At 51.5% G+C, this 24,186-nt stretch overlaps 1 protein-coding gene across 1 annotated transcript; it reads right to left on the bottom strand.

Annotated features, from left to right (window-relative positions):
* Positions 1 to 5,992: 5,992 nt before the first annotated feature.
* ARHGAP25 (Rho GTPase activating protein 25) lies at positions 5,993 to 23,981 on the bottom strand. Its single transcript, XM_067312458.1, has 11 exons — positions 23,896 to 23,981; positions 19,353 to 19,552; positions 17,922 to 18,009; positions 17,228 to 17,347; positions 14,266 to 14,473; positions 11,267 to 11,399; positions 10,031 to 10,104; positions 9,321 to 9,442; positions 8,145 to 8,350; positions 7,062 to 7,648; positions 5,993 to 6,554 (listed from the first exon to the last, which is right to left on the bottom strand). The coding sequence occupies exons 1-11, from the start codon at positions 23,954 to 23,956 to the stop codon at positions 6,344 to 6,346; spliced, it is 2,010 nt and encodes a 669-aa protein (XP_067168559.1). The 5' UTR covers positions 23,957 to 23,981; the 3' UTR covers positions 5,993 to 6,343.
* Between the last annotated feature and the right edge of the window lie 205 nt (positions 23,982 to 24,186).

Below are 24,186 nucleotides of genomic sequence, written 5' to 3'. Positions count from 1 at the left end.
TATACCTTTCTCTATCATCTCTGAGGGAGACCTCTCTGAATCTCAGGCACTTAAGAGACCAAGGGACTTCTGCTTTCCTTGCTGAACTTGTCTTCTTCCCTTCCTCATCTTTTTGAGCTCCTTTGCAAATTGATGGCTTACACCAGCTGCAAATGCGGCCCAATAATATTGATTGCACATGTCTCATGCTTCCAAATCAAGCTAGTTTCCTCTCTCCTGCCTAATTAGAGCATCAGAGATAACTGCAGCACCCCGAGCAGTGAGCTCACCTGCTAATGGTGGCAGGTGTGGGCTCTGCTTTGTGGAGCACAAGCCCTTCTCAAGGGGGGCTTTCACGCGCATCCCCCAGTGACACTGTTCAGGGCACTGCATGCAACGCTAATGAGCTCCCAGACAGGCAAACAATTTAGACAAGGACCTCGGCGAGCTCCCCAGAGATGCATTAACCCCTGCACTTTCTGCATGAGAAAAGAATCACTTTTAAGACAGAGATAGGACCCTGCTGCACACCCTGGTCGGCACGCATGTGGGGATGCAACAGCCTTCAGGATGGCCAAGTAACCTCTGGGAAACTGTAGATGAGAAGATCCTGCTCGCTGTCGAACAAGGTTTTCCCTCTAACTGTGTGAGAGGCCCCTCCAGAAGGTATCGTGGAGGCAAAACCCGGAGCAGTGTGTCTCCGAGCATCGCTGGTCCCCTGGGTCTGGCTGGATTCTCCTTCCATGCTGCAGCTGCGTGCCGGGGTGCAAAACACAACCCCTCATGCCTGCAGGAGACTGGAGGAAACAGAAATCCTACTTAGGGGTCTTGGGACGGTTTCTGGCACATTCGTCCTTGCTGCCTCACATATCTTTGTCTGCGTGACTTTGACAGACATATGTATTTCATGAACATTCATGAGACAGGGGAACAGTGTCGCTCGGCCACAGCTCAGACATGTTTATGCATTACTAAATAAATGCCAGTGCAACAAGGTGGCCGACGTGGCTCATGTGATTCATCCTCGCTGCCTTACTTTCTGCACATCGGTGGAGAAGCTTGACTCAGGTGACCGCACCAAGGTGTCCAGGGCCTCTTGCGATGCTGTAGGGTGTCCAGGGCAGTGGATATGACCCAGAGGTGTGTGCCTTTCTGGAGCAACAAGTGGAGGTCAAGCAGGATATTTTAAGAGGTCTCAAACGGCAGTGGGTACCCACAGTGGGCAACTGAATTGCATCTCTGTACCTGCCCTCAGCTGCTCTTCCATCAACAGCCAGCCTGATCTTCCAGCATTTGGGTCTCAGCGAAGAAGACCAGCATCTTCAGCACTGACACTGCTGTTGTCAATGCTTCTAGCCTAAGAAACCACTAGTCTAATGTCAATGAAAGGAAGGGTTGTCTGGCAAGCCTAGCTATCTACTCATTATCCCAAATATTTATAGACTGGTATCCTGGACTCCTGAGTCCTTTTCTGGGTCTGCTTTATATGTGCTCTGCAAACACTTTCAAAGGCTTCACTAGTTTTTATTGAGTATTGGAGATGAAATCTGTGGCCTCATGGCTTGACGTTCATTGGGGCAGAAGACCTTATTTTGGTTCGAGCTGTGAGCGCTGAGCACTCTGCCACAACCATCTTTGCCTTGCCCGGCCAGGGCACCATGAGACCCGCACCGATTCGGACACATCATTACAGCAGGGGGCTGCTTGCTCAGACACTGTGGTTTTGAGGTCACATCACCACTGCAAAGAAGACAAGGAGCTAAGATATGGGGCAGGTGAAACAAAAAGCTTGGAGAAGAGCAGGGAATGGGACCTGGATCACCTGAGCCCTAAACCAGTGTCTGAAAAAAAACCAGTATAGATGCAAACCACCTTATAGCTCCGTCTCTGGGTTGTGATGGGATGTTGAGGTGCTTTGCCACCGGCTGCTGTTCCTGCATGTTATTGCTGAGCAGCCTCACAAAATGGAAGAACGACTCTGCTACAGTTTTATTTTTAAAAGCCATCCTGCTGCCATTATCTGTGAGGCTTCGTAGCTGAGCGAGCAGAAACAGTTCAGGGCGGATGACAGCAATTTAATCTCCTAGTGCTTTTCCATAACTTCTTGTGCCATCCTTGACCCTGCGCCAATCCCCTGACACTGCCAGCTAGAAAGATCCAGTCTTGCTGAGCTCTGGAGCTGCTGACCCTGTGTCCCAAGTGCCCGCAAGGGTGTTGCTTACCTCAATGATAACAGCCCCAACCGGCTGTAGGGGGCAAAGCAAATAAACACCTTATGACCTTGAGCTTTCTTGCATCAACAGGAGTCAGGAGCAAGCCCAGCCAAAGCAACAGGGCCAAGTCTGATCGATGGTTTATACACGGATGCCACAGATTGGAACATTCGACGGGGACAGTGAGGCTGAGGAGATCCAGCGGTCATCACGGTGAGCTGCTCTGTATTTCCAAAGAGTTCAGCATTTAAAAGCATGGACAGGGTTTTAGCAAGCGTCAGTAACACAAACGCACATAAAGGGAATCATCGGCAGATATTGAAATCCATCCCGTAGGCTCTGGGAAAGGATATGCAGGGTGAAGGTGTCACCGAAGGGATGGAAACCTGAGTTGCGTCCAGGGATGGCCTGGGCCACTCATTATCAGTGAGGTGAGAAGGGAAACAAAGCAAAACTGAGGGGAAAGGAAAAATGAGCCTTCCCTGTGCTCAGAAAGCAGATGCCAAGCTGATACTTATTCTAATTTCTTTTAATACAAGGTTAAAGCCCAGTCCCTCCTCTCCCTAGCTGTCCTTTAACTGCACTGATTTGAAAATAGCTCTCTGGATGCAGCCACAGCATCACGGCCAGCTGAAGCGATTAAAAGAAAACATGCCCCCATTCCCAGTTCCCGTTATCGGTACATTGTGTGAAGAGGGTCTAAATATCGCATCATGTTTTTACGCGTGATAAAGCAAATTTTCACAAGCGGCACTGGCGGCTGCCGACAGCATCGCTGTGTGCGAGAGCGTCCCCCCGTGCCGCAAGGCCGTTCCATCAGGGTTTTACATGGAAAACTCATGGCTTTACTTGAAGCCTTTGCATGTGACAGGGGAAGGGGTAAACGAGATGTTTGCCGCTCTCAGAGTCCGCTGCTCCTCGCATTTCTCGGCTCTGTGAATTCTCTGATGTCTGATAAAGGCTAAGCCCGCTCTGGAGCCTTTCAGCCGCAGCATCTCTCCGCTCTGCCCCCATGGCTTACGATTAGGGAACTTGCACCCAAATTTATATTATTCAGGCTGTTACCTCATTGTCGTATTCAGCCAAAATCGCTTTGCATTTTCCAGGTACCAGCAGCCAAACAGGTACACACAGCATGAAGTTATAACCAAGCTCCCAATCAATTGCTGAGCACGTCAGTTTATGGGAATTATCTGGAGAGGAAACGCTTGTAAAGGTAAACTACTAGAAGGGTAACCTATTGCCAGACACACTGGTGAACAGTTATTTGTACAAACAGTCTCAATTTGGCAGTCTTTTCTTAAGAAAGGCAGCCTGTTTTGGGGGTATCTTTCAGTTCCTGTGTAAGGGAAGGAGGAACTGTGTTATTCAGTCATTCTGGGGGAGAACAACATGTTCTTGCTGTTTTTCTCTCATTTGCATAAACTATCCTAAATAATGGCTGGATGCTTTTCCCGCACGTCCACCTCGCCTCCCACAACAACTTGCTATTTTATGCAATAGCCAAGCTAAAAAAAGAAAGTAACTATCATGCCAAAAATGCAACTTTGATAAAATATGAGGGGAAAAGTCAGCATAAGTGTGACTGGCTCGGGATCCAACGAGAATAACATGGGAAGGATAGTTTTGTTTTCTTGCCTCTCATGCCTACCAAACCCTGATGGCTGGATACACCGACGTGAATATGTAAGAACAACAAAACAGATTTTTGCTCTAATGCAAAGAATGCTAGACAGTAAGAGCAGGACTGGAATTATATCCTAGAAGATATCATCTTTTCACTGCATTATGCACAGTTTAGTGGGTCTAGATGCAGGAATTTCCAGACCACCTGACCTCCTTGGAAAGCCTATCTTGTAAATATGACCACTGTAAACACTCCACATTTTAATGGGCAGAATATCTTCAAAGAGGCTACTCTGCCGTTCGAAAACAGACGTGTCTTGATAGAGGTTCTTGCAGCCTATCTGCAAAGGAAGTGGAGGAATGCACAGTTTATACTAAAGTAACGTGCACTTGCCCCAGTCTCAGTGACTTCTGAGACTCGGCCAAGGCTTTTCACGTCATTACGATCTCCTGCAGTCAGCGCGGGAATTATTTGCTTCTTCACACTTTTATCTTAACAGAAAGGAGCGTGTGGCATTTCCAGCCCAGATGGTCGTGTTTCGTTTTGAGCCAGGCCTGTGCCGCGTGGGTCCAATGGACGAGTTTCTCCTGAACCTCCTCCCGCTCACGTGCCTCCTTGCGCACTCGTGGCGTTGCCGTGAAGGAAAAGCAGATTCGTAACAAGCTCTCTGGAAAGGTAAAAAGTTAAATAAAACGAAACACTCAAACAGCTCTCTCAAGGTTATGGTCTTTTGCGGGGTCTAAAGACACCACTACTGAGCTGCTTGCTGAGGAGCTGTGCAGTCCCTGGGGGTCCTAGGGAAGGGAAAAGTATCTGCAATCAGAGTTTACAGGTGGGATGAGCTATTTATGGGCCGGATTCTTAAATGCGGTTCAACTTTCACAAACCTTTTCTTTGCCTATACTTACTCCGTATCTGAGCAAAGATGGATTCAAAATACCAAAGTGAGTCTAAATTTGAGACTAAGGAGACTGAGACTAAGGAGTCTTGGCTCAGTTTTAGAGCTAGTCTAGTGCCCAACAGCAAGACTGATGACAGCAAGTGCTATATAGACAATACCGACTTTTATTCCATATTAACGTTTTCCCAGTCCCATCTCCCCGTTTTTCACGTAGTTTCCTCTGTGTCGGTTTTTCTCTCCAGGCCTTTTTTTCTTAGCAATGTCTACCAAGAGGGTCTGCAACCTTCAGTCTTGAGCTAAACTTTTGAATTGCCAAAGCTAAATCCTAAGTAACAGTAACCCAGTGTCCTTGCATTAATGCCACCATGCTTGCCTGGCTTGGCCAGAGCCACAGAGCCGTGCATCTGGTCCAAGACAGTCTTGGTTCTGCTTCTGTTTCCTACACCGAACGCTTCCAGCAGCATCACTGCTGGCAAAGGCCAACTCTCTGGCGGGCAGCGGGAGAACAAGCAGCCAAAGCAACGCATTTAGAAACAGCCAAAGTGGTAGCACAAGGCCTTCGAGTCCGGTCCTTATGCCTGATGGGTAGAGTTCCAGCATCACAGTTGGGGTGCAAATCCAGGTATCCACCGAGGTGACCAAGGGAATCCTAACCTACACCGATGAAATGATGAAAAACAAAAGCAAAGGCAGTAAATAAGTTCAGATCTGTTATTCTGTGAAAACTGTCTCCCAGGGAAACTGGTAGAAGCCCCATTTTCTGTAACAAGTAAAGTTCCTAAAGGACTTGCTTTGTACGAAGAGCTCCGTGTATAAATACTTGGAAGCGGTGCTCCAAGGCTTCAGCAGCAGCTGCACCAGATAAATATAACACAGGGCTATAAGAAACAGCGATCTAAAACAACTGAACAGCAATTTAACTAAACAGGCTTTTACGATTTATCAGTCTGCTCAGACCATTTGCATCTGGAGCCCTAGTATCGATGAGTCTAGCACAACACATCGTAGCGAGTGACCTTGCATTAGACCTCTTCTTGGCGGATCAGAAAGCCTGCCTCATCTTCTCTCACTCTATAAGAGTGAGAAGCATATGTGTTAATCCAAACATCTCGACCTCGTTGCAGAGGGTGCCTTGCAGCACAGCGTCCAGGCACACTGAGTGACAGGCTGTGCCACTTCAGACCGGGGTCTTTTCTGCCTCCCCGGTTCCAGGATTTAGTCTTTTTGTTCCACTCAAACCACTATGATATCTTCAGCAAGGAGACAGCCGAATGACAGGAAGACCACTTGCTGGTTTATTTCTGTTAAGTATAATATATATTTAACTTGAACTCCTACCACAGTGCATTCTGGTTGAGCAGCAAGAAGTATTGGCCTGTTTTACAGGTAACCTGAGCAGCCAGAGGATTTAAAAAGTAAAATAAAGCTAAAGAACAGTTTTGAAATTTCCTGTTTCAGAGTGTAAACCAACCTCTAATTTCTGGGCTCCTTCCTCCGAACGAGCCCAAAGTCTGTAACAGGACACTGGCCTATATGAGTCCCTGGCTCTGATCCTGCTGGGCAGTTCCTTTGGATGCTAAACCGTGCAGCTGCATTTTATGTCTGCACACATCCAGGTGTCTTCTAGTTGTTTTTGGCATCGGCTTTGCTCCTGGATTGAGCAAAGTTCTTTATCTCGTTCTCAAGCATTTTGTTTTTCTTCTCCATGTCTTCCCGCGAGCGCTCCATGTTAATCAGCTTTTGTTCCAGGTCCTCCGACTTCTTCTTCTCCCGCTCAATGTCCTGGTTCAGCCTCACCACTTTGGCCCAGACTTCGTAGTTTTCTTTCTCAAGGCTGCAAAGAGAAATGAAAAGGAGCGTGAAAAGATTGAATTGGAAGAGTGCTAGGAAGGCATCGTTTGGCTCTTAATCGGTCAGTCCTCCCTGTCATTAAGCAATTAAATAATTCAGAGCTGCAGAACTTATCTCCTCCACCCTGGGAGATGCCTAGCAGCACTGGGGTGTCTGGTCCAGAATAGTGGCAGTGTTTGAACCTAAATCCCTGCTCCCCTGACCCTCAGTGACCACATCATGTAATGCAATAATCACAATACATGACCATATAATTATTGCAGAATTAATATGGTAGTAATATAATAATATTAGCAACTACATCATGACTTTACAGGACATGAGCATTGAATTCTAGACAGTACACTATAATACTATACTGTAACCTTAGTCATTACTATAATATGCTGTATATTATTACTGGTAAATAATTCTGTGAAGTACTAGTATTGTAATAGTATGGGCTGAAGACTTCACACTCTCCACAAGGCAGCATTCGGCAGTGCGTTACCTTTTAATTTGCTCTTCATAGTTATTCTTCTGTTCTTCCATTTCTTTTTCCAGCTTCAGGATCATGCTCAGCAGGAACTCCTTGCTCTCCTGACCAGAATCACAAACCTCGGCCGGGCTGCTGGCGGGGCTGGCCATCTCCTTTGGCTGATGGCTGAGGCTCGGTAGAAATTGCTTATCGGAGCTGCTGCTCACTGTGCCGGGGCTGGAGCAGCTGCCTTCCCTGCTTTCCGCCTGAGAGGTAGGTACGTTATCATAAGTTGAAGCCCGGTGAAGGTCAAGCAGCTTAAAAAGATCATGAGACAATGTTCTTTTATGTCCATCAGGGAGCCCAGAAGGCACGCTGGTTCCTGGGGAGGATTTCCAAAAGTCACTAGCAAATATGTCACTTTTGTCATTGCTGCCTTTCTCCCCCTGAGGAGCAGCCGTCAGGAAAGATTTCCTGTTAGGTAAAGTCTGAGTTCTTTTCCTAGACTGCATTTTCCACATTCCCAGAGGATCTTTGGATTGTTTCACATCATTATCTTCTCCGGGCACACTTGAACTGGCAGCTGGTCCAGTGGCACTGCTGGCATTCAGGTCGTCTCTCTGAAAAACAGACCTATGGCATTAGACTGTCTTCACCCTGTCGTGCATGCAGACATAGGTTGCAGCGACTACAGAAACTGCAGTATTTACAAAGGTCACATTTTAACATGCTAGCAAGAATGACCAAAAGTTTTCTATAAAAAAGATTTTGGCTTGAAGTGTGTTCTCTGCTAAAAAGAGCTTTTTGCAGAGACTATCTCTTTCTGAGAAAAGCCCTCAGCATTTTCACTTCGCCAGCATGAACTGAAAGGGTTTCATCTGTTCTGCCTTTTAGCTAAGAAGCTTTAAGAGTTTTGATTTTTTCCCAGAAGAGTAAATTTTCCACAGGAAAGAACTCATTTTCCTGACATAGATATTCCAGGGGTGACAATTACAGATCTTTAGCCTATTAATAGCAAGTGCTCTTAGTGGCTTGCTGACCTGTTAGATCCCATAATAATTAACCAGCCCTTTATTAAAAACACTGCTGGCCATTTCTCCAAGGATCTAGTCTTACTGTTTGCCTTCGAATCAAGCTGTCTGTCCCGGACACTGCAGGGTCTTCTGCAGCGTCCCAGCCCACGGAGCTGCGCGGCACGGGGGCTTTCTTGAAGTCATTATTTTTTTGGGTGGGTGGAGATGGCGGCACATCTTTGGATGCAGGAAAGAGGTCTGCATGGTCACTTATCATCACGGTCATCACTTTCTGGATCTGTGGTGTGCCTGGAACAAACAGGAGATCCGTCAGCAGCGAACCCAATGTGGGGAGCTTTCCCCTGGCTTTTATGTTTTTTGGTCTTTCTGGTGTCTGAGACGCAGAGGCAGACAGAAATGCAGGGGAATGCAAGGAGCATGATCATAAAACTAACTCAAGGGGGAGATTTTTGTATCATGCCAGAACAGCAACCAAGCTGCGACTCTGCTCAGCTGAACCGAGCCACAGATGTGCTTCTTCAGCTCGGCAGGCAAACTGCAAGCATCAGTTATACCACTGGATAGCTGAATATCGTCAGCGAAAGAGTTTGGGAGGTCAGGAAGGAATTTATGTCATCCTTTTAAACCAGGCACCTGGTCTCACATACTTTTCTTCCAAGCATGCAATAGATGTTATTAAAAACAGAGCAGAGCTGAGGGACTCTGTGAAAATCCCCCTCTGGGGAGAGCATGGGATGTAACTCATGCATGAGTCTGCGGACCATTTGTGCATGAATGACCTTCAGCATCAGGGATCATCATGCCTTAGCTCCGTAGAGCAGGGAAATCTTTGGCCTTACAGCATTTCTTCTCTTAGTTCTGGTGCATCTGTCCCTTGCCCAAGGGATTACATTGTTTGGCTCATCTAAGCAGTTATTTCTCTGAGTTTCCCTTGTTTCTTCAAGAAGAATTTCACATCTCCCTGCTTTGGGTGAAAGAAAGGTGACTTTACCATCTTCCTGAATATTTTGGAATAATCAACGGAGAGAATGCACAGTTCAGCTCCTAGGGCATTTTTTACCATAGACACATTTATAGCCCAGCTGATTACCTGTGGCTTTTCACTGCCCTGCAGTGTTACTGTGCCCAGACACGTGTCTGGCTTATATCCATAGGTCTACTTTAGAAAGCTTTAAATTTTAAGACTGTGGATGCAGCTACCTGAATATTTCAGTGTATCATGTGCTCCTATGCCAATCGTTCCAGGAGTCCCTTTTACCTCTCATAATAATCGCAGGATCCCCTATCTTTGGCCTGATGAGATTCACTCCGATCACTGTTGCCAGGTTATCCACGCTCATCTTGTTGACACAAGAGTTCAACTGTATTTCATGTAGAAACCTGCCAGAATCCAAGGGTGAAAATTCCAAGCCAGAGAAGAAACACTCCTACACGCAGGCTGTTATAAAATCCTGATAATCTGTCTAGCTCTTCTGCTAAACCCCAAGGGTAGAATATATGTCTCGTATAACTGCACTGGAGCTTTGTCTCATGTCAGTAGAGAAACTGCCACGTGATGAGCTGCTGCGTTCTCCTCTTCCCTCCACCCCCCAAAAAAAAGAAAAAAGGAAGGAAAAAAATCTAATCTTAATCGCAGTGCCAGAGAAAAAAATCACACATCACCCAGGGCCAAGCTGGGTGAAACTCAACAGTTTAATTGTAAAAGACTTAGTCTAAAATACTGCACTTCATGTTAATTCTCATGGCTCACAAGCGAGTTTTGGGACTTTGGGGTAGACATTTATGCTCAGACCTCCATAATGTGTTCATCCTGTGGTGTAAGACTCTCCCTTTACAAAGGTAAGGATCTGATGCCAAATGACAGCTTGTGAGAGCCCTCACTGGAGGAGTCAGCTTCGGTCTTTGGAGTGATATTTTTACTCACAAGCAAGAAATCTGAGGTGTTTATACCTTACGCAAAGGACTGACCTGCAGATATAGCTGAGGAGGTTGTAGTTGTCTCGGGGAAGGAGGGACAGTTGCTTCAGTAGTTCCTGATGACCCTAAATGCAAGTTAAGAAATAGCTCTGTAAAGGTTCACATATGAATTCACATATAAGAATTGCAAATGTCTCCTGGTTCCTCCAGTCCATCCCTGTATAGTCTCACCTCTTGGTATTTGCTCGCCTCGGAAATGAAATCCAGACATTTCTTTGGAAGACCCAGCATGGACCTGCACAAGGTTTTGCACGAGGCTCAGCAAGAAGAGGCGGCCGATTTCCCAGCATAGTCACTGCCAGAGCAGCAAAGGGGAGAGCAGGCTTCGATCCAGCACAGCACGGGTGTGCTGAGCCCTTGTGAAAGAGCTGATCACGCCCAGTCTCAAAGGTAATGAGATGTATTTGTATTTGTAGATGCATTTGTATTTGTAGATGTATTTGTTTACATTTCTTGTATACAAATATTTATGGCATTTCTAACCCAAAACATCCTGAAGTGAAACCATCTGCAAGAAACACCTGCCCTTGAAATAGAGGTGCTTGTAGGGCCAAACGCAGCGGTTCGTAGTGCTCATACTGCTAAGGATGATATCTGCCTTATTCTTTTGCAGTGTACTTGTGTTTCTGTTTGTATGAACCACATCCATGAGTGTTTTCTTGGGGGGTGAGGAGGCTTCTGGTCCATCAAAATACAGTGTTAGTAAAAGATTGCTCCTCTGCGCTTCTCGCTTCTCTAACCTTCTCCCAAATCCCCACTTCCTTCCTTGCTCTCGCCCCGAGCTCTTCCGCCAGCTCTGCTCAGGGTGATAGCCGCTGCAGGATGTTGCACTTCCTTCCTCTCCTGCTTTTCACACCCTCCACTTGCTTCAAGGGCTCAACTAAGAGACACCGAGCAGCTCTGAGATCTGCCCCTGAAACTTAAGCTGTAAAGCAGATAAACCCATGTCGTCAGGCTGGGAAACCCCACTGACTTTGGGAGATTTTCTCTTCTTTTTTTTTTTGCCGGGTTCAAAGCCTCGTGATTGCACACCAGCCCTTGTGGCCCAGCTAACGAGACTCTCATTCAAAGAAGTGAAACTCTGAGAAGGGCTGGCGAGAGGCTGCACTGAACCAGCTGCTGCAGAGCAGCTGCTGCCAAGCAGCCACGTCTCCAGCTCCCCAAGCCCCGCCGTTTAAATGAGGTTAGTTTTCAGGGAGGAGGAGATAAACAAACGCCCTGTTGTACCTTGCTCTTGTCTGCATCCAGCACTTGGCCGCATAGCAGAAAATCCTCATACTGCATCCAGGGCACAACGGGCTCGGGGAGCTCCCGCAGGTAGAGCTTAAACAGCGAGGCCACCGTGTGCACGTCCGTATCGCTGTAACACAGAAAGAGCCGCTCGCGGGAGGCTCGCGCCCAGCCCGAGAGCAAACCCTGGCCCGGCACCAGGAGATATATCTAAGCTCCCCGAACAGAGATGGGGGATGAAGAGATCTCAACGGGGCAGACGAACCAACCAGGGGGAAACTCCTGGGGACCACGGCCCCACTTCGGGAACGGACTCAGCCCGCGGGAAAATAATTGCCTGCTGGAGACTTTCTGCATCGCAGAGCTGGCAGGTCCCCAGCGTTCCTACGCGGCTGAGTCTTCCCAGCCCGCCTTTGACTCACAAGTGCTTTCATGCAAATACCGTCTAGCATTCGCCTCTTTGGCAGGCGCTCCCCACTCTGCACAGAGCTGGCGAAGCTCGCCCGGGCTTTTAAGATTAACAGCAATTACTGAAGATGTTCTGCTAGGACAGATGTTTGCAGCTTTGCATACCATGTAGTTTACATTATGTCAAAAGGACACTGTCAAGATTGTCAGCCTCACATTTGACCCACCTTGGAGCCGCTAAACTGTTATAAACTTCTAGCAAAAATCCTCCAGGTCATTTATTTTTAGGATTTGTTGTGCTTTTTTTTTTAATATTATTATTATTATTAACTAACCCATATAATCAGGAGGAGTTTTTTCAAAGCCATCTTTTTGTAGAGCCTACCAAAACACAACATTAGGCATCCTTGACGCCCAGGCTGTGTTTGTCTGGGCTAATGTGCCTGTGCAAACCCAAACAGGCCGTGGCCGGGGAGGAATACTCTCTGCAGCGTCAGACGGCTGCGGCCATCCTTAACAGCCAAGCCAGTGAGCTGCTGGTCTCTGGTGTCGCAGGGGGAAGCCCAGCTTGGCCGGAAGCAGCGTTACCTGCTGCTCTGCAGTTTTGGGACGCTGTATTCCCAGCAAAAGCCTCACTTCCAGTTTTAACCACTGCCCATTCCTGCTCTCCAAAGCTCCCAGGACATTTGCTGTCAGAGCATTTTCTGGGCACTGTGTGGTTGAACTCGAGAGTACATTTTGCTTAGATTGCCCAACTTTGATCCAGGTGCTGTAGCACTAGGGCCATTCTGCTCTCGCTTCCACATGGTGCATGGAAAATCAACTCATGAGCCCTTTTGCTTTGATTTTGGTGGCCTCGCCAGGAGCTTTTTGGAAGAAGCAGGATGTCCCTGTGCCCCAAACTCCCGCAGTTTTGAGGATGAACATTTGTAGGGTTTAGATAAGAGTTGGGAAATGACGGTAGTTGCACCTCCTTGAATCCCCGCCCCAGTGTCACATCTCACAGCTCCACCTGTATGAGCTGCCAGGGCTTCACCATGTGCTACGTGACCAAGGGAAATACTGCCTATGGTAAGAGCAAAGTGCAGAGGTACAGGAGGTAAGAGGAAAATGAAGTGTGACATAGAACAACAGGGGAAGAGCTATTCATTTGACTTAATAGTTTGGCATATACGTGGGTTTTGATACTGCTATCTCAGTTGCACGACAGACCCTGGTCACATGTAAGACGGTCTGAAGATGGGAAGATGGTGCTGATGATCGAGCCAGCATCTTGTGGCATGTGCGCTGGTGGGCATCCTGTTACTGGCCTTCCCAGCTCCCACCTCAATGAGAAAAAGTTTTGGCTGAGGTGTACAGGGTTGCTGTCACCCAAACAGAGAAATCTCCGTGGGACCCCAGCGCCGATCATCCCAAGCCTGGCAGCATGGGGTTAACACCACCAGGTGCCAAAACCAGTGGCTACCCTTTCCTCCTCCATGCCTCACTGCAAACCATTTTCTGCAAAAAAAAAAGCCTTCACCTTCCTATGACCCCCGTGCAGGTTACAACAGGAAAGCTTTGTGGAAGTGTCGGCAGGATACAGGCACCGGGAAAGCAAGAAACATTCAGATGCAAAACCAAAGGCCAGGCTGGTTACGCACGCAGAGCAGCCGCCTCGCTGCCTTTCACCCCCCCGGGGCGGCGCAGGGGTTATTTAGGTAAGAGCGCTGTGGCTTCTCGTAACACACTTTCTGCATAAAGCCAGGTAATAAACAGGAAAAGTTTTGCAGTCCGGGACAGGCCTGGGAATGCAGAGACAAGCTCTACCGAGGGCGGCTCAAGGAAGCTGCTCTGCACAAAGCCTCCTTCCCCAAAGTGGGGAGCCGAGAGCGAGGGGTTAAACCCCGGCTCAGCGGGGCCAGGAGGTGGGCCCCCCTGTTAGCCATAACGAGGCACCTTCGGAGTTTGGGCAGCTGCTCTGGGAGCAATCACCGGGGCTTTATAAAGAGCTGCAGCTGAATGCTTTCCCTCTTCTCTCATTTTGCATAGGGCATGGCAGGGGTAGGAGCTGCAAATCTCTCTCTAGAGCATCTCGCTGTGCTCTCAGAGGAGTTACGTTGCCAGGGACGAGGTCTGGGGTACAGGAGCTCTGCAGAGACAGCCAGCTCTCTATTAGCTTTGGGGAAGCCACGAGGAAAGCAATTCTACCTTGAGCTTTAGGACTTTCTCTGAACTCTTTTACAACCCTCTGCTTGCTCTCCTTTCTCTAAACTTCCTCCTTATACAAACCTCAGCTGCTCAGGGCAGGAAAGCAGGGAGAAGTGTTACCTTATCTGCAATCTCAGCAGGGACCTGTCTCAAGCGTGGGCCTTGGAGAAGGAGGGTGAGGGACACTTCTAAACACTCTTTTCTATTTTTTTTTTTTTTCCCCTGTCAACCTAATATCAGCAGCTTGGCTCCCCACCTGGCCTGCCCCACTCCAACTTTGCCTGCACTTTGGGTTTTTGCTGAATCTCTCCTTGCTGAGCCCCTCTGGACTTGCTGGGGGTTCAATGGGCTGCTTTTCCTCAGATTTCAGGGCTCAAAAGGGGGGAATCCAGCATTACCGGTCAAATGATGGCCTTTCTCCAGCATCGAACGCATCCCGGAGCCGTTTCACCAGGTTGTCCTGGCCAGGGAGGCGGAAGATGCCCTCCTCGCTCATGCCGTGCTCCCGGATGAACTCTGCACACTTCTCCACCAGGATGGGGACCTGGTGCTGCCCAAATTTCTGCTCGTAGGCCATGGTCTCTACCAAGCGCTGACCAAACACCGCTAGGGAAAGGACACATGGGTTAAAAGCTTTGCTCAAGGGTGATGAGCAACACTCACCCTGCTAAATGATGGCTTCACAGAGGGATGCTCTAGACCCTTGCTTTGACTGTGCCGCCTTATAAATTTCAGCAGCAGCTCTGACTTGCCAAGATTAGGGTTTGGCTTGAGCAGAAAAATTCTTCTCCAAGCTTTTCTATTCCTGCTTCCCAACCATACTGGTGATTTTTTTTCTGCCCTCCTTACAGACCTTTAGCACCGTAAAGCATCCGGCCAACAGCGCTGAAGGTGCGTTACCTACGGCCGCGTATCAGGCAGTACCTGCTTTTCTTCCTAATAGCGAGGAGCAGCAGCAGAGGAGAGAGGAACAGGAAAAGCAAAGAGGTAGGCGCATGGGCGCTGGGAGGGAGCGCAAGCTCGTGGGGCAAACGCGAAGGACGTGCAGGGCATGGGAGACGGCTAGAAGCTGAGTCGCATTCCCAGGTGCGCAGACACCTCAGGCTTGGGGAGAAGTCGGTAGTGCAGCACTTTAAAAGCCAGGAACTCCGGTTTGAGAGCAAAACTGCCAGAGCCAAGCTGGGCTTGGGGGCTCCCTTGCTTCCAGCCCTTGATTTTCTTCAGGGAAAGATCAGTAGTAAAACAGAAGTCTCTAGAAGCGAGCTGCAAAAGCCTTGCAGAGGCTTGGGGCTGGCTGTCTTACTTATTTAGCTGCTTTCCTTCCCTCTCTCCCTCCTATCACCCCCCCCAAAATCTCCCCTGTGCGAGCAAAAGCAGTATTTTACAGTGGGCAGTACCTTTCCTGCGGAGCAAGGGCTTTTTCCTGCCGAACTCGCAGCAGAAGAGCAGCTCGAGGGGGGGAATGCAGCAACCCGCATCCCAGCTCTTCCTCCGCAGAGCCTGCGGCATGCTAACAGCAGCAAGGGCCCAGCTCCAGGGTTTTAATGGCAAGGGGTCCGATGGCCCGCTACCATATTCTGCCCTGGCAATGCCTGCTCAGTCCGTTTGCCTTGTGCTCCGAAGTCTGAAATACTCCCTGCGTATCCTCCGGATCAGTATAACACTCGTAAATGCTCTTGCTGGGAACCGCAAGGCTTGTCAGCACCTGCCCGCTTGTGGGGGTTTTTCATTTATAGGAGACTGTTTATGCTTTTAAATAATGACTATAAACCCGTCATTGTGCAGAGTACAAGCAAATGGCTGGGTTTTTGCTTTTCTTTTTTTTTCCTCCTTCCTCCTTTGGTAGCTGATAAGGCTTAGCACCCTGCAGGCTGGGGTTTGCATTTGCTCGGGGAAGCCTCGCTGGGCCAGCAGCGCGCTCCGTGCCCTCCCTCTGGCAGCAGAGGTGTCGCTTTGCCAGGGGAGCCGGCCCGCGAAGCAGCTCCTGGCGCGCGCTGGCCCGGGGAGGCTGGAGAGGTTTTGGAAAGCGGCGCTTGGCCCTTTGCAGCCGCTCTGCCTTTTAGCAGCAGCACAACTTCACCACCAGCTGCCTTATCTGTATCTGAGTCACGTGGGGCTTCTTCCACCACGGCTCTTGCCAAAACCTCCACCGTGCGGCGGGTTGCTCTAAAGGCACGCGTTTCCTCGGCTTGTGTTGAAGCCAAAAGCCTAAAGCATGAAGTTTAGGAGTCCATTAACCTCTGCATCAACATAAAATGCAGCTCCACAGCGCCTGGCTTTGCTGCTATGCTCAGGGCTCTCCGTATTACTATGAACTTATGTTTTCACTCATGCAAGGTCACTTTATCCTACTGGCAGCCTCCTCAGTTTAACCGTGGATCAGACCTGGAGTTATTTTATATTATATCAGGGTGGGGCAGTGCCCTGAAAATCTCTCTCAAGCAATCCAAATTTTAGACGAGTAACAGCGCCTCCCCTGCGGCACAGCGTGTTTCAGGATAAAAGCAGAAGACACCTCGACCTCAGAGGAAGCTGGCTGCATCAGGATCTAGGCGAGGTTTATCTTTTACTGTAGCGGGGTTACAGCAAAAAAAGCTCATATCGGCAGCGCCCACTTGCCTTTGAGCTGCTACGATTTATATTAACGCGGGAGCTACGGACCCCGGTGGAGAGCAGAGCTGCATCGTGCTCGTCTTGCAAGCCACAGCACAGGACAGTGACCTTGCCTCCTCCTCCAAGTGCATCACCGGCGGTGACAAATCGATGGTTTGCTCCTTCCTAAGCAGTTAATGCTTTATGTTTCCCTGACCACGATTCTGCAATGGCATAAATAACTGCCCGCAGGCCTGCAAGCAGCAACCCCGTCCCTGCGAGGCCAGCCCGCACGCTGGGCGAGCACATGGCGGGGAGACACCACAGAGAGCAGAGCCAGCAGAAACGGGGGAAGGAGGGCTGGGCACTCTGAGAAGCAGAGCAAGAAAATGAGGAGGTGAACAGCAGGATATTTTCCTGTGCTTTATTCCTTGCTCTGTCACTGACCTGTTGAATAGAAGTTGTCCTTGAGATTGGCGCTTGCTGGAGTTAATGGGTCAATGAGAAAAGTCCCCAAAGGGTCAAACTGAGCCCAAAGATCCTCATTCATGCCTGACTACCAGTTCCTTAACTCTGCCCATGTTTATACCAGACCCAGCACCCCAGGGGCCGGTCTATGAGATGGTTTCAAAGGCACTACTGCATTATAAATAATAATCATTGCTCCCCCGTTCCAGTTTCAAGGCTTGAATTCCTTGCGTAAAAGGTACCACGGAGCACAAGATGCTACAAAACGGCCTCCCTGAGGGCTGTTCCTGCTCCCTTTACCTCCTGAGGCCGAGCCCAGCACTCTGCGGATAGATTTAACCCACTCCTCCATCTCAGCCTGGGAGTTCGCCATGAGCACGCAGGGGTCCTGCCCTGCCCGATTCTGGTCTCCGGAGACCCCTGCAAAAAAAATCATTTATAAAGGGATTTGGAGGAGGGAAAGCAAAAATACTTGTTGGTTTCTCTGCTATAAGTTTTGGGCTCCCAAATCCCCCATTAATCTCTACTTTGCCTGTGCAAGAAAGCAGCGCTCTTGTTTCACTCATGCTGAAGCTGTTCAACAAGCGAACAAAAACTGCTTAAAATTACAGTGAGGGAAGTGTCCTCCCCTTGCATCAGTGCCGTCGCGAGTGCAGAGATCAGGCTCAGGGCCCTGGCCACAGGCGGTGACACGGGGCTGACTCATGAGTAGTAAAAGCAAGACATGAATTATCACATGCCATGCAGTGCTGTGCAGACACTGAAAATAAGGGGGAAGTAAAATGACAGGCAGGCTAGAAAGCTCTCTGTTATTGAAAGGAAATGAAACCAAACCATGAAAACACTTTTTCCAACTAATTTTTGGAACTGCTCCATCAGATCTTGAGCAAGACCTGGCCCCAAGAGCCTCCCTGGGCTCGGACATCTCTGGTCCAGCCGAAAAGCATGCGACAAAGTGGAGTGAAGTGGAGATGCAGGGTGCTCGCAGCCTCACCTGGGATGATTTCGAAGATGAACTTCCCTCCTTCCTCCAGGGTGCCGGCCACCTCCCTGATGGTGCTTCCCTGCAGAGACAGGCAGCCCTAGGGCCAAGCAGAGCAGGAGTTGCAGACGCCCATTTTGCATCGTCTCATCCGCCCGAGGTTGATACTACCGTGGGCCGCAGCAGCCCTCGAGACCAAAATCCTCCGTTTAAACAAGTTTCAGGAGCTGATGTTTTTTTCTCATTGCAAAGAAAAAAAAATCTTGTAAAAGAAAAGACTTTTCAGGCAATAAGGGACACTTCTTAAGTGCTGTTTTTTTGTGATGAACTGGTTCTCAAGCTGAGAAAACTGGTTATTATATGTTAGTATATTATATTATACTTTTTTCTTCTCCCTTTTCACTTTTATCTGTTTTTATCCCCCGTTGGGAGTGGAAGAAGAAAGACCTGAGGAGACAGGACACACTGGAGTAAAGAAGAAACTTGTTCCTTTTACACAGAGTCCCTTGAAACAAAAACCAAGCAAACCCCAATGCTAGTGGGAGAGGAGCAGAGAAAGGAAGAGGGGGTGAAAAAAAGGGAGAAAAACCTGCAAAAAAGGAAAACAACCATTTTGTCCCCACGGAGGGGCGACGGCCGAGGTGTGTGGGGGCTGCCTGGTGCAGGAAATGAGGCTGGGTGACAGCGATCAAGTTTTGCAGCGGTTTGGACCACCCAAAAGCCACCTCAGCTCCTGCGAGCGGTGGGGACTGCTGGCACTGCAAAAGCCAAAATTACAGCTGCAGAAATGCCGGCAGGATCAGAGCGGCTCCAAATCGCCCAGGACAGCGCAGCAGCCCGCATGCGAGAGCCTCTGCAGCGGGGCAAACGCCAGCCGGAGCGATAAGCTTTCGTAGAGCACTTTCTGTTTCTACATCTCTCTTTACAGCTGGGGAAACCGCTCCTCCCCGGCACCCCCGAGACAGGGCAGAGCCAGCAACGAGACCTCGGTGCCTCCGGTCTCAGCCCCGCGCTTGCCACCGAGCTCCGCTTGCTGCCCTCCCCTAGCTCCAGTTTCCTATCTGGGCATTGCTTTTCCCACCGGTGACCATTCCTGCGCAGACCGGCTTTTCCGTCGGAAGTGAACCTCTTGCCCTGAAACTTCCCCAAACAGGGAAGAGATGGTGGAAATGAACCTTGGAGGATGACAGCAGCTTTCTCCCCCGTTGTGTTTTCCCAGCACCTGGGCAGCACCCAGCCCCTCGCAGGGCTTCCGGGCGCTGCATGAATTTAAGCGCAGATATGAAGGATCCCGATGGGGTTAGCTTGGATGCGCCTCTGCCATCTCCCTGAGGCACAAAACCTCTTTAACGCCCATGCTGGCCCGTGTGGCTACGAACGTGGCCGCGGAAGGGCCGGCTGGCACCCGCAAAGCCCCGCGCCGCCCCGCGCCACCCCTCGTACCTGCGGCTTGGCATCGTCCTCGTCCTTGTAGTAGTAGAGCTGCTGGCCCTTGAGCACGAAGTAGCGCTGCTGCCAGTTCTTGACGATGGAGCGCTGCTTCTTGAGCCAGCCGATCTTCAGGGGCCGCTCGAGCGGGTTGGGGGAGGCTGGGCGGGCGCCAGCGGGCACCGGCTCACCCGTCATCACGCTCTTGGAGCGGGCTGGCGAGAGGAAGAGAGGGACCGGCTGGAAGAGGGACATGGGGCGCGGCGAGCCCTGTCGCCAGAGGGCCGGCGGTCAGGGAAGGGCAGCTGCTGCCATCCCGGGCTAAAGCGAGCGCTAACGGGAAGGAGGCAGCGAGAGCCGCGCTCTGCCCCTCTGCCTGCACAGAGTGCACTGGCTGGAGAGGAGCGGAAGCGGCTGCAGTATCTGTCAGGGTATGCTTCCTTTTTCCTGCGTGGGAGTAATTGTCTTGCAAGTGAGAAGAAAATCATTAGCTTTTTTTTTTTTTTTGATGGTAGCGTGCTTTATTTATTTTTTTTTAACGCCCTCCTCCCCCCAGCTGATTGCAGCGGCGGTAGCAGAACGCCTCAGCCGACCTCGAAAAGACCACTTGCAAAATACCCCTTCGGTCTAGGGAGCTCGTTGCCTGACGTTTCCAAAGAGGCTGTTCCCGTAGTAAGGAGATCTGGTGGGAAAAAAGCGCAAGTGCGGGTTTCCTGGGCAGGAAGGTGCTGCTCCCTGTCTCCCGTTAGCATTGCTTGGACGGGTTTTGAGCCCCGTTCGTGCCGTCGCCGTGCTCGGCGCCTGGGCCCAGGGATTTGCACGCGGCAGCCAGATCTCTGCAGCATCTCTAGGTGCCTCTGCAACACTAAATGCCCCTGCGGAGGGATTGTTTCCAGAGAGATGCTCATTTTTGTCTCTGGGCCGGGCACTGCAGGAGCTGCTGTGTGCCCATCTCAGCTAGCTCGGTCAGCGTTAACGGGCTCCGGGTGAAAATAGTTATATGACTACAGGGGATTTCAGCTTGGCTGAGCTCCGTGTGGGGACTTGCTGGGGCCTCGGCTCTCCCCGGCTAAGTGGAGCGAGTGACGCCCAGCCGGCTCCCACGAAGGAGATGACGTATCTGCTGCACTCCTCTGCTGCAAAACTAAAAAATTACTCCCTGGAGCAGAGCCAGCGCTGCAGCTCAGGGCCGGCTGCAGTGCAGCGCTCGTGCAGGAGCTCGGGGCACAAGGACGCCCGCAGCGGGTGGCCAAGCATGAGAAATTGGTTTTGCACCGCGCTCAGGGCAATTGGTGATGGCTTCAGAGGTCAGCAGCGCCGACCTGCTTCCCTTTTTGAAATCCCCCGGCGCAAGAAACCCGGTCGGGCTTTCCAGAAGGCGCTGGCGTGCCCGGCGTCCTCGCGAGCGAGGCTTGGCGACAGCGCAGGCGCCATGGACTTGTTGCACGGCGGGAGAGCGGCCGGGAGGCTCTGAGCCCACGTTCTCCCTGCAGAAACCAGCATTTCCACTAGAAACCTGGGGAAGGACGGCTACCCCCCCCCCCCCCCCAAATCATCTTCGAAGCACAGGGAAGGCATGGAGAGCACCGCATCTCTCCATCGCCTTAGCCCGGGGTGGCTGCGTCGATGCCCTGCGTGCTGGGACGCTGCGGGAAGGAAGGGCCAAGCGAGCCCTTTCGAGCAGCGAGCTGCGCGGCACCGTGATGATTAAGCCACTAACCGCAGCATTGGAGACAGGAAATCGGAGGAATGCTGGAAGGACTCTGAGGCACGGCCAGCCGACCCTAAACCACCTCACGGGTGTCTGAGATGGGGACGGCGCGGGAAAACCTGCCATTGCTGCTACCGGGGCGCTTTGCCTGCTCCCAGCCCTAACCGACCCGGCCAAAGCCTGAATTAGCCAGGAAGTGGAAATGGAAATCCTCTGCAGCCTTTAACGTGCTTCATCTGGTGCAAAACGAACGTGCATGAGAAGGGATAGATTGGGGTCTCCTTCCTCCGCGGTGTGCGCGGCCTCGTGCCCCGCATGCGGGCGCAAGGTCTCACCAGCACCCCCAGCCTATTCCTGCCTCTAGGAAAACTTTCTGTCCACACAAAACCAGCGGTCCCGAAGCTGTGGCTCCCTCCCCGACCGCTTTGCCACATTTCAGCCTTCTGCGGCGAGGGCTAGGCGTGCTCGAAGTCCTGCCTGGGTTTTGACACGGGGCTGGGGGAAGCTTTTCCCCCAGCTCGGCGCTTGCAACCTCTGCGGGGCACCGGCACCAGTGACCGAGGTGCTCCCCGAAGCGTTTCCTGCGGTAAAGGCCTCCAAATTTTACTATTTCTTCCAAAGCATCCTTGCTCCTCCTCCAGCCCCGTTGCGGCGAGGTGCCCACGTCCTGCCGCGTGCTCCAAACACGGGTCCTGCCCCAGCCCTGCTTGCAAAGGAGAAACTGCACCGCGGGGGCCGGCGGTGCCGTGGGCTGGCGCCGCGGCACGTGACGGCGCTGCTGTACTGGGGCAGGGGGTGCCGAGAACGCAGCAAACAGGTTACAAGCAGCGGGGCTCGTGCAGGCCTTGCAATGAAAATCGGCTCTGTCGCGGAAAGCGATATTTTTGCATTTTCCTCGGCATTTTTCAGAGGCAGTTTGTGGAGGAAATGAGAGCCCAGACAGTAACACAGCCCTTACTTTGAGGTTTTTCTGCCTCCAAAAAGCAAAATTTTCACTGAAAACTGATGAAAAGCTTTTTCAAGTGAAGCTGTCTGGGAACAGTAACTCGGAGGTGACATGGGATGCCGCGCGCTGTCCTGGGCCTGCAAGCTGTCATGCGCCGTGGCAAGGGCCAGCGAACGGCGCAGCCCAGGAGGAGCTGGCGAGGACGCCAGTGAGTAACGGGGCTTTGCAATTATTTTCCGGAGGCAAGTCACATCCCTGCCGCTCCCATGCCCGGCGGGAACGGCCCGGCCAGAAACCTCAAACTGGGAGAGCAGTCAATGCACCGAGTTGTGCCGGACCCTCGGCTCTCTGCAGCCGAGCGGGCTGAGAGCGAGCGCATCCTGCAGCCCACGTCCCCCGGGCGCTTTCCCGGCAGCCGTCTCCTTTGGGGGAATAAAAACAGCACAGCTCCGCTGCCTCCTGCGTCTTCCTCGCCTCCCAGGGGCAGCGAGGCTGAGCCAGGGGGGCAAACCAATGGCTCCCTGGATAGAAATGAAAAGGAGGGGTGGGAAGGGGGTTTTTGGAGGTGTCCACGCAGCGGGGAGATGTGGGGCTCTGCGCTCCGGCGGACGGCGGCACGGGAATGCCACGAGCTGGGAGCCAAAGCGCAACCCAAACCGGGCCTGTCTAACAGCCTCGCGGGTGGCAGTTCCCGCACCCCGCTCCAGCGCTGCTCGAGGCCTCCGGTGGCTGGGACTTTGAGCTGCAAAAGCAACGCTTACAAAAAATACTAGTAATTCAATTGCGAGCAGATTTGCTGGCAAGAAGCAATTCCCGAGAAAGATGGCAGTTCGGGAAGAGCTCGGCGCCGCAGACACCATCTTGTTTAACTCCCTGCCGCAGGGAGAAATCAACAGCGTAAAACTCAGCGCGGGCCCAAGGAAAATTCACGGCATGCCTGGGCATCGCTTTCGATGGCCCGATTTCCCAAGCTTTCGTTCAAACCAGGAGGTGTTTTTCCAACAAGTGCACAGCAGGGACTGCATGGACCAAAGCATGGCCCCCCCCACACCCCACAGCGTCCGGACGGCTCCGGCCACCGCAGCCGCCGGCGCCCGCAGCCCAGCAGCAGCGATGTGGCTTGTGCCTTGACCAGCCCGACCCGAGTGACCACACTTCGTCGCTGGCACAAGGACGGCCAACGGCCTCCGCGCAAGCACGGGGCCGGGCCCGTGCACCCCTCCTTGTGCCCCGGTGTCCTTGCAAGGACTGGAGCACCCCGAATCCCCTCCCGGGGTGAGCTGAGCCCTGAGCCAGTGTCTCCCCCGGTTGCACGACCTGAAAACAGGTTTGGATACACCGCAGGAGGAAACGAGTGACGTCAGGGCGGGCTAAGAAACCTGAGCGCGGGCGAGATTGCTTCTTCCAGCCTTGCACCTCTCTGCATCTCAGGTATTTCACTGCCTGTCCTGGCAAAATGAGCCAGAGCAAGGGCCCTGTGTGTGCTTGAAATCTCCCGAAAGCCTGGGCGTCGGGTGGTCCCGGCCCCGGTCCCCACGCTCCTGGCACACCCAGTGCAGCAGCCCCGAAGCGTCCTCCCTGGCCACGCTCCAGCAGCGTCATTTCACAGTAGCTTTGTAAATGGCTTTTTGCAAATGATTTGCAAATCGCCCTGCTGTCCGGCACCACTAGAAAGCGGCAGCTGGGGGTCGTGGGATGGCGGCGGCGGCTTAGCGCTCGCCCATCCCCATGCCCAGGCCAGCAGTGGGGTTTCGGGTCTGGGCCACGTTCGCGATTGCTGCTGGATTTGGGTGCCAGCACCCCCTGGAGCGGGGTCCCCAGCAGCCCCGGCCCACGGCTCACGCCTGAAAGGCCCCAGCTCAAGCAGAAACGTTACGGGCATAAAGAAGCAATAACTGTACCTATTTTTGCAGCATCCATTTTCAGGTTGAAATCCCAGTTCCGGGGCAGCTTGAGTGACATTTTGGATCAGGAGGGTTTTTTTGTTTGTTTGTTTTTGGTTTTTTTGAGGAGGACACGCTTAGGAGATTGGTTGAAACGAAGCTCTTATAGTCCTCTGGGAATCCGGTGCCCGGGGTTTGATCCCCTGCTTGCAGAGTGACGGCGCGATTAAGGTTGATTTGCTAATGTACTTCCTCCTCCTTCCTTTGCGAGCGGCTGTCAGCAACCCCATAAAAGTACTTTCCTGCCCT

This window comes from Apteryx mantelli, chromosome 29 (genome assembly GCF_036417845.1).
Source record: "Apteryx mantelli isolate bAptMan1 chromosome 29, bAptMan1.hap1, whole genome shotgun sequence".
Lineage (NCBI taxonomy): Eukaryota > Metazoa > Chordata > Aves > Apterygiformes > Apterygidae > Apteryx > Apteryx mantelli.
The sequence above is the reverse complement of the archived record's forward strand: the minus strand, read 5'-3'. Positions and strand labels throughout refer to the sequence as shown.

Excerpts from the sequence above, each read along its gene's own strand:
- ARHGAP25 (XM_067312458.1), bottom strand. The coding sequence starts at position 23,956 with ATGTCACTCAAGCTGCCCCGGAACTGGGATTTCAACCTGAAAATGGAT. Across the intron at positions 10,105-11,266 it reads TGGATGCAGACAAGAGCAAG|GGTCATCAGGAACTACTGAA; the intron begins GTACAACAGGGC and ends ACTTGCATTTAG. Across the intron at positions 6,555-7,061 it reads TATGAAGAGCAAATTAAAAG|CCTTGAGAAAGAAAACTACG; the intron begins GTAACGCACTGC and ends TTCTCTTTGCAG.